The sequence below is a fragment of the Salvelinus fontinalis genome, chromosome 8 (genome assembly GCF_029448725.1).
Source record: "Salvelinus fontinalis isolate EN_2023a chromosome 8, ASM2944872v1, whole genome shotgun sequence".
NCBI lineage: Eukaryota > Metazoa > Chordata > Actinopteri > Salmoniformes > Salmonidae > Salvelinus > Salvelinus fontinalis.
Window position 1 is genome coordinate 15,279,737 of NC_074672.1, and position 15,246 is coordinate 15,294,982.

General features: G+C 40.1%; 1 protein-coding gene and 1 long non-coding RNA gene across 8 annotated transcripts in view; one reads left to right on the forward strand and one right to left on the reverse strand.

Annotated features, from left to right (window-relative positions):
* Positions 1–4,393, forward strand: part of LOC129860678 (transmembrane protein 269-like) — a 21,638-nt gene extending 17,245 nt beyond the window's left edge. For all 7 annotated transcript variants that reach the window (XM_055931313.1, XM_055931315.1, XM_055931317.1 and 4 more), the window contains one exon: positions 682–4,393. In XM_055931313.1, the coding sequence (XP_055787288.1) occupies positions 682–791 (110 nt within the window). In that variant the 3' untranslated portion in view covers positions 792–4,393. The remainder of the gene's footprint in view (positions 1–681) is intronic.
* LOC129860679 (uncharacterized) lies at positions 4,335–11,910 on the reverse strand. Its single transcript, XR_008760400.1, has 2 exons — positions 11,600–11,910; positions 4,335–10,299 (listed from the first exon to the last, which is right to left on the reverse strand). It is a non-coding gene; the product is annotated as an uncharacterized LOC129860679 (long non-coding RNA).
* Positions 11,911–15,246: the final 3,336 nt, after the last annotated feature.

Genomic DNA, 15,246 nt, shown 5'->3' on the forward strand with positions numbered 1-15,246 from the left:
TGCAATACAAAGATTAGCACACTTTCACATCGAGTTCAACATTTCTAAATACCAACCTTTTTGGGTAAACTTGCGTAAGCAAAGTTGGCTTTTTATGCTCACGCACCTTTGATAAATGAGGCCGCAGGTACTTTAAACATGTGAGCAGTAATACAAATCCTCCATTCAGAATAAGTTCTTACTTAAAGGGAAATTCCACCCATTTTCAACATCTTCTGCACAATACCAATGTCTACATATGTGGGGGGAAAAATAAGTAAAAAAAGGACTACCCAATGACATCAAGTTTTTAAAGCACTGATTTTCAAACGCTATAACTCTAACCCACTATGACTTAAGGAGCAAGAAAATACCTTCCCTCTGGCTAGACACTCGTTGCAGGTTTTAAAAATCCCGTTATTTATTTGTATTTAAAAATGTAATCCTTCTGTTCTGTGAAGTTGCAAATAAGCATTTTAACCACAGCTCAATGCTGTAGAAACTCTGCTTTCACATATGTAGACACTGGTTTGGTGCTGGAGATAATGAATATGACGTTGAAAAGTGGTGGCATTTCCATTTAAATCGAAATTAAAGCTTTCTAAAATTGTTTCAGATCACAATAATCCAGCCATGAAAAAAGGTAGGCTATTCATTAGGTAGACTACTCATCTCATTTGTTTTTCCTGTTTTGTTTTGCAGGAGTTGTCATGGTGTTCTGTTCCTCTTTCTCTCCGGCATGTGTGTACTACCTGTTGTGGTCTGTCTCCTACATTTTGTTCCCAACATCTCTTTGGAGTTGCAAAGTGTAGTAGGAGTTAAAGGCCTTGCTCCAAACTCACACATGGCTTGTCAACAGGCCGTCCGGCGGGGTTAACTAAAGCTCCCAGACTGCTGCTGCTAGCTATCCACAGCGGATCGAAAAAGGACGTAAGAGGACGTTTTAATGTTTTTGTAAGATTTAACTGCCTTTTTCATCATGACCACTTGATGGATAATGTAATGTACCTTAGCCATTTTGTTTTTGATTAATACAGTGTTTGAATGTCTAGTTATGTTTTTACAATACAATGGCAGAATTGTACTGTACTGTCTTGTGTGTACTGTGTGCATAATTGTGCTTGAGATTACTCCAACTATTATGAAGTATTTTCAGTAATTAATAGTCATTTGAGACTTACTGTAAACATGGTAGATTCAAACTTATTGCATGCTCCCAATTTGTAATACATATTTAATTCAAAAGATTTTTTTTTTCATCATATTGCAGAAACAAAAGAAGTCCATTGTATAATCAAGCAAAAAGGCCAGAGGAGGTGTGGTATATGGCCAATATACCATTGCTAAGATCTGTTCTTATGCACGATGCAACACAGAGTGCCTGGATACAGCCATTAGCCATGGTATATTGGCCATATACCACAAACCCGCAAGGTGCCTTATTGCTATTATAAACTGGTTACCAATGTAATTAGAAGAGTAAAAAGTAATTTTGTCATACCCGTGGAATACTTAAGTGATAATGCCCGAGAAGCCGGTGTTTGGAGGATATATTGGCACGGGCGTTAGACCCGAGACGAAGTCGTGGGGCCGGCAAACCATGCCAATATATCCTCCAAACACCAGCTTCGACGGCATTATCAATTTTATACAACGGGTTACCAACATATTCAAATAATGATTTACAGATTTTCATAAAATATATTTTGATGAATGTATTCATACCATTTAACCCTTCCACAAGATATAGTCCTGACACAAATCTAGTGTTGCTACCCAAGCCGGCTGGTCGTTCGTTCTATCGGTTCGGTTGCCAGAGACGCGACCCAGTCGTTCGTTCTAAATGTTTGATTGGCATACTGGCTGGCAACGTTCTTATCCCTTTCTTGCTAGCCAACTACGGCTAACTTAGTCACGTCAAACAGTGCAGCCAGAATAACAACAAACTAGCTTCATTTTCATTTGTTTAAGGTGTTATTTAGTGACATTTATTTGGTTGCATACAAAACAATGAGCTAATGATGAACGATTTCACCTGGCATAGAAAATGTGCTCCGATGTGCTAGCCAACAACACAGCTAACACAATCACTTCAAACTCGATCTGGAAAGACTGCAAACTAGCTGCACTTTGTTTCGTTTGACCTGTTTTCTATTGATATTTCTTCATATATCCATAAAAATTATTCTAATTCATTTCGACTGGCTGAGAAAAGCTGACTGCCTGTCTCATCCCGACACGTTCATTACTATGGGACAGCTGGAGATCTAATTTGAATATTGAAACAATGTTGAACATTTCGGAGACAGACAGCAAGGTTTATACAAATCTCCGCTGTTGAAAACTAAATGTTAGTCTAAAAGAAATGTGAGAATGTCTAGATGCTTTTTGTAATGGAGATCAAGTTTTTAACTTCCCTGTCTGGGCTGATGAGACAGTGGATTGCGCAGTCAGATGGAACAGAGCAGTCAGTGGTGGAAAAAGTACCCAATTTTCATACTTGAGTAAAAGTAAAGATACCTTTCGTAGAAAATGACTCAAGTGAAAGAGCACCTAGTAAAATACTACTTGAGTAAAAGTATTTGTGTTTAAATATACTTGAGTATCTAAAGTATAAATCATATCAAATTGCTTATACATTTATTTTTATTTTACGGATAGCCAGGTGCACACTCTAACACTCAGACATCATTTACAAACGAAACATATGTGTTTAGTGTGTCTGCCAGATCAGAGGCAGTAGGGATGTTTTCTTGATAAGTGTGTGAATTTGACCATTTTCCAGTCCTGCTAAGCATTCAAAATATAATGAGTACTTTTGAGTGTCAGGGAAATGGACTTTAAACTCCATACATTTATTTTATTTAGAAATGCAGTAAAGTAAAAGTTGTCCAATAGTAAAGTACAGATGCCCCCCAAAAACAAGTTAAGTAGTACTTTAAAGTATTTTTACTTGAGTACTTAACACCACTGGAACAGAGTAAATAGGTATTTTAATGTCAGATTTAGCAGGTGGTAACTTGTGGAATAGACACAGGCTGGAATGCGGTTTTAAACAATCAGCGTCCAGGATTAGACCCACCTGTTGTATAAGGTCTGATATACCATGGCTTTCAGCATTTAGAGCTCAAACCACCCAGTTTGTTTTTTAAATGATGGTAGCCAGACTCTGGTTCATATCTTCTGTTCTACTTAACGCTACCACAGTGATTGTACATAATACATTGTGTGTGCATATGGGATTGTTAAATATTGTTTTTTATTTTAACTTCAAAAACCAAGTTTGTTTTTGAGCATCAAACTGCATTCTTTAATCTAAATTTGGGAAAAAATGATCCTCCTACCATTGCAACGAGAGATTTAGTTTCATTTCATTGGAGGCAAAATGTATTAGTGCTTACGTTCCCACCAGATATTTGAATCACTGGAATTACAGTACTATTTTAAAAATATGTCATGGGCTAGCCATCGAGAATACAATATTGAGCATTCATATAAGATAACTGGTTCTCGTGTTTAACTCAAAACACATGAGCAGATTTTATTCTAAGTAAGAGTTTGACATCTTTCCATTTGATTTACACGAGTGGTTCCTTTTAATCTCCTGTGAACGTAGCTTTTTATTTGGTATTTGTGCACCTCTGCTTCTGTTTTAGGAGGCTTTGCACTTTCAGTAGTACCAAAAAAATTGCTTTTTACCCAAGGTATATTGATGAATGTATTTTATTTTTTCATAACACTAGTGCCGGCCTGAACTGTGCTGGCTTGGATCATTTTCATTCCTGCTGTCCTTTCCAGCACTGTTCCAGTAACTATAGTTTATGTGTCACTAGTCCTGCACAGCTCATCTCGGCTTGGTTCGGCTCAGCTCAGTAGTGTGGAACAGTTTTGCGGTTACTTTTAAGCGTGAGTCATGACAAATGTTATCTAGATATTCCTGTTCTTGGTCCAGTCGGTCGAGCAAGGACTTATTCCATTTCCGCACGACTGGGTGTGTTATGAAAATGGCGGTTTGTGCCTCTCTTTAGGATTTTAGATGTGTGTGTGAGTGATGGAGACAATGTGACGAGTTTGTTTTGAAATGTCTTGAGACTGACAACAGCAACTCTACAGTACAACTATAAATGTCACCTCCACGTGGTCCAAACTGCTGGTTTGTTAACATCATGGTCAATGACAAGCAATTTTATGAACAAAATCAACAGCGTAGAGGGAGTGAAGTACACTTAAAGGCCAATTGTACGTAGCATGATCAGTGACTTCAAGACTTCAACTGTATGACCACAATACATGCCTCATTACTACAGTTCAATGCACAAGAGTGATACTCACCCAATTATAAACCAGTAAACGTCTTATGAAGATCTGTATTTTTTATTCTGTACCTTTGACAATAAAAAGTGGTGATTTATAATGACTTGCCTGGTTTCATGACATCAAGAACGCTTATTATATCTGTACAATTTCAAAAATAATTCCCTACTGATGGACCAAACATGTGAGGGGGGATTGTGACGTGACAATAACATTAGTAGAAGATTTTTCTTCCTGACATCCATTTTGTGCTGAAAGTCTCACTCATCCAAAAATCCCCAGTGTGGTTCTACAACATTTGTGCAATCTTACAATCAGGCTATATATAGGTTGCATTCGCCATACAATACTTACACACCCTTATGTTAAATAATTTAGAACATTTCATCTGTTTAATAAAATCTCTCTGGATGTTGATACCACAGTACAGTACACATGAACCTAGAATCAACTACAGCCATGCTTTGTAAAGGACCAAATCCTTGCTTTCAGGGGCAGACTGGGACCAGAAATTAGGCCCTGGCGTTTAACACACCAGGCCATTTATTTTCGAGGCCCCCCTCGCTGGCCAATTTCTAGCTAATTGCTAGATAATGATAATTTTGAACAAAAAAAAGTTAACAGGCTCACTGAGCTAAAAATGGACCAGCCATCTGGCATTTGCCAGATGGCCAGTCTGCCCCTGCTTGCTTTTAGCCTCTTCATGAATGTGATGCTTTAGGCTAGATATTTAGAGGAGCACACCTGCCCTCTTGGTGTAGTCAAAGATGTCTATGCCCTCTGGGATGTAGATGTCTAGTGTCAGCCAGGTATGTGTAGGACTCCAGAAGCTTTATGGCTGAGAACACAGGCCGGTCTTTGAAGCTCCACATCCAGCAGAACTTCATCAGGTCATACCTGAGAGATCTGAATAGCACAGAATGAGAGAGCCCAATGATATTAAATAGGTGGCCACAACATGGAGGCGTTACACAGCTAATAACAGGCTTTACTCGGCTGTGGAGTGATTGAATATACATTATTTTCGTTTAATGAGAATATTATACACTGTTTATTGTTATACACTGTTTTTGGCCAGGGATGGACATGTTTACAGGGGTTCTCCTCTAAAACTGGTCACCCTAAATTTTGTTAACTTATTGGTGAAGTACATTTGCAAAATGACTTAAATCAGATATGTGCAAAGTAACAGTTACCCAATGTGATCAATTCATATAGACATAGATTCCAAAAGACCATCTGAGGGTGAGAGAAAAACAGCTATCAAGCATGTTGATATTACAAAAAGCAACAAAGGCATGTAGAAATATTTTGCCAGAACATTAATAAAACAAGCATCTATGTATATTCTAGGCTACGGGGGCAGATTCCCAAATACAGATTAAGTCCCAATGCTCACACATCACTTCTGTCTGATTGGATGCTTCATCATCCTCTCTGGAACCTGCCATTTGAGAGGGACATCAGTTGTCATTTTGGCCTGCTGCCATCTTCTTTGCCACCGAAAACACTGATCTCTCTGAAAAGTGCTGGAGTGGATCCAAGGACTCCGAATCCCTCTGGAGAGCATGGAAATGTATTTAATCTTATTTAAGTCAGTGGATGACCGGAATCAAATGTCTGAAATTAAATTGACCAATTATTTCTCTGTGAACCTTTTAATGAAATATATCTGAAAAATGTAATAATGAATTTACATAATATTGGGAATAGAAATATTCAACATAGTTGATTAGTAAGAGCACTGCTGAGTACGATATCCAATGTATTTGTTACAGCTAAGTTGAACTTGAAGTCCCGGCAATTCCTCAAGGTCCATAGGTAATGCGGGAGGTTGCCAGGACTACAGAACCAGGTACATGGGTAGTGGCTGGTACTGGCACCACAGCATCTGGGCCAGGTGGAGGTGTTTACACACTGTCCCATGGAAAAGGATCCCGTCCACAAACTCTTTTGCCTCAGGCTGATTTAAGCTACTTGAAAGGAGACACAGTATACTGCACGTAAGAGATTGGATATCCACTTAACTTGTTTTTCTATTTAATGCAGTGGGATGAGAAATTCCCTCTAAGAGGACAATTCCAAAATGGATTGTTTTTACCTGCGAGGTACTCACAAAGCTATTCCATACCTCAAACTTTCTTGGGGCAAACTCTCCAAATAGATGCAACTATTTTCCACGCACACACAGCCTCTGATAGCGCTGTACAGTACAAGCGCATTCCCCTGAGTGTCTTGACCACCACAGCAGTAGATATGTCCTCTCCAGAGTGTGCTTCTGCAGATGGGTCCATAGTGGCCCGTCTGCTAGAACTCCAGCCCCCCCAGAGAACAGTCTTCTGGGATCTCCCATGGACCAACTGGATGCAATGCAGTAGAGTGCTAAGCATTTGTGACAGCATGCATTTTAATTTCAACTTAAAAAGTTGTTTCTTGAGGTTGATCTTATTAAGATCTTATCTTATCTTATGTTCTGTACTATGCCCTTCTACACTATATATACAAACGTATGTGGACACCCCTTCAAATTAGTGGATCAGCCACATCCATTGCTGACAGGGCTATACAATCGAACACACAGCCATTCATTCTCCTGGCCTTACTGAAGAGCTCAAATCAAATTTGATTTATCACATCAGCCAAATACAACAGGTGTAGACCTTACAGTGAAATGCTTACTTACAAGCCCTTAACCAACAATGCAGTTAAGAAAATACCCTCAAAAAGTTAGAGATAAGAATAACAAATAATTAAAGAGCAGTAGTAAATAACAATAGCTAGACTATATACAATGGGTACCGATACAGAGTCAATGTGCGGGGGCACCGGTATTAAGGTAATATATACATGTAGGTTGAGTAATTAATGTGACTATGCATAGACTTTCAACGTGGCACCGTCATAAGATGCCACCGAGTGCTGGAGTGCATAGCGCGTAAAAATAGTCTGTTCTCGGTTGCAACACTCACTACCAAGTTCAAAACTGCCTCTGGAAGCAACTTCAGCACAATAACTGTTCGTAGGGAGCTTCATGAAATGGGTTTCCATGGCGACCAGCCGCACACAAGCCTAAGATCACTATGCACAATGCCAAGCTTTGGCTGGAGTGGTGTAAAGCTTGCCACCATTGGACTTTGGAAAAGCGTTCACTGGAGTAATGAATCACGCTTCACAATCTGGTAGTCCGACGGATAAAAATGCCAATGCGGATGCCAGGAGAACACTACCTGGCTCAATGCATAGTGTGAACTGTAAAGTTTGGTGGCTGTTTTTTTATGGTTTGGGCTAAGCCCATTAGTTCCAGTGAAGGAAAATCTTAACAATGACATTCTACACAATTCTGTGGTTCCAACTTTGTGGCAACAGTTTGGTGTGGAAGAACTTGACTGAACTGCACAGAGACCTGACCTCAACCCCATCAAACACCTTTGAGATGAATTGGAATGCAGACTGCGAGCCTGGCCTAATCGTCCAACATCAGTGCCCGACCTCAATAATGCTTGTGGCTGAATGGAAGCAAGGCCCCGCAGCAATGTTCCAACATCTAGTGGAAAGCCTTCCCAAAAGAGTGTAGACTGATTTGGCAGCAAATAGGGGACCAACATATTAATGCCCATGATTTTGGAATGAGATGTTCGACGAGCAGGTATCACATACTTTTGGTCATGTAGTGTTTGTGCCTTCCTAGGCAGTAGAGGTTAGTCATGGTTAACAAAAGTGTACACTAATGCAGAGTGATGATAAGAGCAGATTGCATTTAAAAAAAATCTGAAGCATGGTGGGGACTTCACTTAAATCTGCGCTATGTAACTTTTTGGGTGAACCAACCAAATTCACATATTATAGATGTTATAGATCTGCCATTCTCAATGAAAGCAAGTCTAAGAAGCCGTAAATCTGTTCTACTATATGTGCTCCATTTCTATGCGTCCCGTTCTTAAGTTTTGTTTTTGCGTCTTTTACTTTTGGTTTTGTACACTAGCTTCAAAGAGCTGAAAATACAATATTTTTGGTTATGGAAAATATATTTTATGGCGGTTTAGATGGTACAATGATTCTCTACACTATATTTACTGGTTTTGTCACATAAACTGAAATGATGCGAAATATTTGAACTTTAGCAACCAGGAAATGGCGGAGTGATTTCTGCATAGTGCATCTTTAAACAATATTACCGATCTAATACTACATGAGGCATTTACACTGAACAAAAATATAAAACGCAACATGCAAAGTGTTGGTCCCATGTTTCATGAACTGAAATAAAAGATCACAGAAATGTTCCATACGCACAAAAAGCTTTTCTCTCTCAAATTTGAGGCACAAATTTGTTTACATCCCTGTTAGTGAGGATTTCTGCTTTTCCAAGATAATCCATCCACCTGATAGGTGTGGCCCATCAAGAAGCTGATTAAACAGCATGATCATTACACAGGTGCACCTTGTGCTGTGGACAATAAAAGGCCGCTCTAAAATGGGCAGTTGTCACACAACACAATGCCACAGATATCTCAAGTTGAGAGAGCGTGCAATTGGCATGCTGACTGCAGGAATCTCCGCCAGAGCTGTTGCCAGAGAATTAAATGTTAATTTCTCTACCTTAACCCGCCTCCAACGTAATTTTAGTGAATTTGGCAGTACGTCCAATCGGCCTCACAACCGCAGACCCCGTGTCGACGAGTGGTTTGCTGATTTCAACATTGTGAACCATGATGGCGGTGTGGTTATGGTATGGGCAGGCACACGCCACAGACAATGACCACAATTGCATTATATCGGTGGTAATTTGAATGCACAGATGCTATGATGAGAACCTGACGCCTACTGTCGTGCCATTCATCCGCTGCCATCACCTCATGTTTCAGCATGATAATTCAGTCCCATTTCGCAATGGTCTGTACACAATTCCTGGAAGCTGAAAATGTCCCAGTTCTTTCATGGCCTGCATATTCACCAGATGTCATGTTTGGGATCGACGTGTTTGACAGCGTGTTCCAGTTCCCGCCAATATCCAGCAACTTTGTACAGCCATTGAAAAGGAGTGGGACAACATTCCACAATCAACAGCCTGATCAACTCTATGCGAAGGAGATGTTGCATGAGGCAAATGGTGGTCACACCAGATACTGACCAACAGTTGCATGTCTGTATTCCCAGTCATGTGAAATCCATAGATTAGGGCAGTGGCAGAAAAAGTACTCAATTGTCATACTTGAGTAAAGGTAAAGATACCTTAACAGAAAACGACTCAAGTTAAAGTGAAAGTCACCCAGTAAAATACTACCGGAGTAAAAGTAAAAGTATTTGGTTTTAATATACTTAAGTATCAAAAGTAAAAGTATTAATAACGTCAAATTCCTTATATTATGTAAACCAGAAAGCACAATTTTCTTGTTTAATTTTTTTAAATTTACGGATAGCCAAGGGCACACTCCAACACTGAGGCATAATTTGTCTGCCAGATCAGAGGCAGTAGGGATGACCAGGGATGTTCTCTTGATAAGTGTGTGAATTGGACCATTTTCCTGTGAAAATGTAATTTTGGGTGTCAAGGAAAATGTGTGGAGTAAAAAGTACATTATTTTCCTTCGATATGTAGTGAAGTAAAAGGCAAAAATATAAATAGTAAAGAAAAGTACAGATACCCCAAAAAACTACTTATGTAGTACTTTAAAGTTGTTTTTACCTAAGTACTTTACGCAACTGGATTAGGGCTTAATGAATTTATTTCCATTGGATTTCCTTATATGAACTGTAACTCTGTAAAATCTTTGAAATTGTTGAATGTTGTGTTTATATTTTTGTTCAGTGTAGGGGGAGTCTCGGATGGTTGAGGGGCAGCTCCAGGGAACTGTGGGGGGGATCTTGGATGGTTGGTGGCCTGGCAGTTGGGAGCTTGTTCTGTGGTTTGGGTCCCCGATTTGACTTGGTGGGAGATTTGTTGATGTGGCCTTGGGCGGGGCGTTTGACCCTGGTTGCTCCTGCGATAGCTCAGGATGGGAGTGTCTGCAAGATGACAATGTAATGTTAACGTTGAGCGGCTTCCCTGCAGGTAGATTGTATGCTTCTTCAACTGAACCACACCACAGCCAGGGGGAATGTAACAATTATACATTCCACAGAGCTGAATGGCACATCTAAACTTTAATCTTAGACTGAGTGTCAGTTTACATAAGGACAAGGCAACATAAAGCTTGCAAGAGAGAGGGTCTGAGGCATTGTTGCATCAAGTGGCTACGGACGATTTGCATTGTGTGCACCCCCCACCCCTCTTTTTACGCTGCTGCTACTGTTTATCATATATGCATAGTCACTTTAACTATACATTAATGTACATACTACCTCAATTGGGCCGACCAACCAGTGCTCCCACACATTGGCTAACCGGGCTATCTGCATTGCGACAAACCGTCGCAACGGAAAACGTTTTGTAACGAAAACGAGAGTTTTTGGACAAATTAACGTCGGTCCCGATCTGTTTGCGACTGTCCGATTCTTAAACGGTTAACTGTCCAGTTGCAAGAAGTAATGAATAGACCGCGGGTGTTGGCCATCGTGTCAATTATCTACATTAATTACTCTTCCTAATAGTATCACTATCACATGCCTAGGTCTGGAACAACAAACAGTCTTCACTGTTAGTTACCAAGTAAAACTGTACAGTTATTAGTGAAGGGAATTCCGGCTCTTTTCAGTGAGCCGGCTCGTTCGGCTGAGCTCACCAAAAAGAGCCTGCTCTTTAGGCTCCCAAACGGCTCTTAACATTTTTTATTTTTTCAAGTCAGTTTGCGATAGTTTGACTATGATTGGTGTTAAAACAATTCTAATTAAATTATTAAATTAAATCATACTCTACCTTAACCACAATGTATTTAAAAATGCATTGGTTTGTTATGAAAAATTATGCTATTAAGCATTTGCATTTAAAGTATTACTTTTTAATGTATATAAACACATGTGTGGTGTTGGAGGGCCAGTAGGAGGCACTCTTTCCTCTGGTCTAAAAAATATCCCAATGCCCCAGAGCAGTGATTGGGGACACTGCCCTGTGTAGGGTGCCGTCTTTCGGATGGGACGTTAAACGGGTGTCCTGACTCTCTGAGGTCATTAAAGATCCCATGGCACTTATCGTAAGAGTAGGGGTGTTAACCCCGGTGTCCTGGCTAATTTCCCAATCTGGCCCTCAAACCATCATGGTCACCTAATAATCCCCAGTTTACAATTGGCTCATTCATCCCCCTCCTCTCCCCTGTAACTATTCCCCAGGTCGTTGCTGCAAATGAGAACGTGTTCTCAGTCAACTTACCTGGTAAAATAACGGTAAATAAATAAATAAAATGTGGAGGAGCTGGCTCCACCGCTATCACTAGCAGGCCCGCTAGTTTCTCGAAGCTCCGCTACAGCTAGCTTCACAGTTGGGTGCACAGTTTGCAGATGCCGGTGTAGGTTGTGCGTAGAACCGGCTTTATATGAGATTTTGTTTTGGCAAATTCTACACTGGGCACTGTGTCTACATTATTAAAATGCATCCAAATGCTACAGTGCTTCCGACTCATTTTCCAGATGTAGTTTTCACAGCTGTCCTTCCTCTCTCTCCTCGGCTGCCAAGTGTGTGACTGTGAGTGAGTTGGCTCCGCCCTCCCTCACGCATCTTTGGTTCGTTGGTTGACACTGCGTGTCTGATTGACAGGAACTACAGGTGAGGCTGTTAGTCTGAGCAGACAGTCAGAACGAATGTGTGTGCTAGAGCATTTAGGCCTATATTATTTTATTTATTTTTTAGTTCTTTGAATGAGTTAATTCTATTAATTTAAATCTTTTGATGATTCATATCTTAATCGTTTTTTTCACTAACAGTTATTAGAGGGAACTTACCAGGGATAAATCAGGACAGCAGGAATTGAAAGGAGTAGGCCTACCGGTCTGTAACCTTTCCAGTGGCCATAGGCAAATATAAACAACTTTATGAAAATACCCATTTTGTGACGTGTTTCTGGCTGAACGGGGGATGACCATGGAGGAGAACGCAGTAAATTGATTGACTTAATTATTAACACAGGAACATTTTTAAATGAATGACTGATTATAATTGTATAGAAAATATTAAGACAACTAATATTGAGTTGAAAATAATGTAATTGTCAAGAACATCGCGTAATGCTAGTATTTAAAAACGATCTACCTTTTACGCACTAGCATTTTAGGCTTTTGTTGTGCGTGTCCTCCGTTCAGGTACCTTTTACACACTAGCATTTTAGGCTTTTGTTGTTCAGGTGTTTCCCACACACGTCCATTGAGAGAGCTCCTATTAGAAGTGGAAGTCCGTGGATGGTTGAATGGTAGGCCTATAATTCGCCAGCAGATGGAGACATTTGACAAATAATGTATTTCTTATCAATTGTACAACCATTTCTCATTTGGATTTGCGTCAATAAAAAACATATTTTAAATGTAAACAATCGCCTATTTTATTAATTGTATTATATAGGCTATAAGTTAAGCAAGAATTTAACTGGTATCTACAAATTATTAAAATGACACTTCATACCAATCCAGTCATAAAGCAAAGGGATGTTTTTGGCTGACAATTCCTGAGGGAAATGCCAATATCTGGCATCCATTGACAATGGCAAAACATTTTTGTGAGGGTTCCTCAAATAATTTCTGTATATTGCAATGTCAGGCATTTCAGGAAACACCTCTGTCTGGTGTGTGTGGGGGGGGGGAACATGTGGCCATGATGAGAGCCAGGCTGTGGGGTGGAGATGTATTTTAGGTAATGGTCCACTTGTGGAGAACTAAAAGCTGTAAATGGCACAGAAAGACATCTCTGGGTTATCCACCCTCTGCTTCCAATTACCAAGAGCAGCACCTGTCTGCAACACTGCATACTAACTAACCACCCAGACCCAATGTAGACAAATCTATTATTCTACCATGCACATAGAGAGCTACACTTCCTATAGAACTGAAGACCTCCCATATCACAGACCAATACTCATTTTAGCATGTCAATCTTGGTGGGGCAAAAAAAAGGGGGGGATGCATGCCAGCAAAGCCACTACACAACACTAAACAATACATTAATTGCACTATAACGGTGACAAACGGTGCCCACAAACTGTTAGGGACTACATAAAGCTGCCCCAACAGCAGTCCTAACATTTTACCATGAATACACCTGGCTATCAGAGGAGCTTTTTCTTACCAGCGAAACAGTTCATTCTGCCTCATTTACTGCCTTTAAAAAAACATCGCTGACATGGCTGACTTGCTTAAACAAATCTGGATGAGATGTACAAACTATGGCCTAAGGGGACGACAAGCGGATAAGAGGCAATCCGTAATTCCGATTAAGACATTAATGAGCGAGCTAGGATGGACGTAGTCAATACAACTATTTGTTTAGCACTTTAAATGTACAGCGAGACAATTCAGAACATGGGGCGATCTGACACTGTTGTCCCTGTACACCAAGTCAGAACCGTAGGATAAATAAAGGGGGCATATAAGCTCTTACAATATTCAATGATTATATTTCTCTAAAGCAGGTTATAGGCTACATGTGCACCACCAAGTCAGAACAGTAGGCAAAATTAAGAGGGGTAAATAGACCAAATTATTAGGGTGAGGCACATGGGCTACTAACAGCTAACTACACAACATACACTTACTATTACTTTCTTAGCTATAGTATACATATCTCCCTGGCATGTTACATCATTTATGCAGCAACATACAATACATTTTTGGACTCACCTTGTTGTGCTATGCTCACTTGAACAGGAAGGTGGCACCGCGGTCCTTCGTGAGCAAATTTTGTATTTAAAGTCTAGCATTCTCTGGATTTATGGTGCTTTCATAAACTGGGAACTCTGAAAACAACAAGGTCGAATCATGATGGCGTCATTGTTCTTCAGGTCGTAGCTCTAGAAAGAGGCCAGATTTACAATTCCGAGTTGGATGACCGTTCAAAACTTATTTTCCCAGTCATAGCTCGTTTATCCTCGACTTCCCAGTTGTCTTGAACTCACTGTTGTTTTGTCGCAGTTCCGAGTTAACAGTTGTTTTGAGCGCGGCACAAATCATGCTCATTGACAGCATGGCCAATGTTGAATGTTTATCATTTTAAACTTGGAAAAGAGCCCCTTAATCCCAAATTTAGGACCACTCAGCCACTGTCACTAATTCCTTCCAAACCACTCATTGTTGAATTTGCTATTTCCAACTTCTGTAATGTTTATGTCCAATGGCTGATGAGCACCGATATGTTTTATCTATAATTTCTTTTCATTATTTCTCTTCATATGACAAGGATTGAAAAGAATTTGCCAGTAGATTGTCGATTTGATTCATGATGACTGCTAGCTAAGATTTTGAAAGTATGATGTTGACATGAGGCCTCCTTACTGTCCCTAGAATTTCTAAGCAAGCAGCTGGAGGCAGGGCTTTGTCCTATAGCCTGTTGAGGCTAGGGGGTGCTGTTGTCACTATTTATGGAAATCGTGTAATTTTTGAAACGGCTTCCTACTAAATTCTTGATCGTACAATATGCATATTATTATTATTATTGGATAGAAAACAGTCTCTAGTTTCTATAGCCGTTGAAATTTTGTCTCTGAGTGGAACAGAACTCATTCTACAGCAATTTTCCTGACATGGAGTCAGATTTCACACATTTTGGCCCCTGATCTGGAGTCAGTTAAAAGGCCACTGTTATTGCTATGAGTATACAGACACTGCTTACGTCTTCCCCTGGATGCCTTTACGTGATGACGATTTGAATGGTATCGATTGCGCAATCACAGCCCCTATAAAACAAAAACACGTGTAGGTAGGAACTCTTTTCCAGATGCGTCAGGCGCGCGGTGGACACCGACCTACTCTTTTTCCAAGCATTAGTGTAGCCAGTTATATTTCTCCGGTCATGTTTCTACTCATTATAGGAGTTAA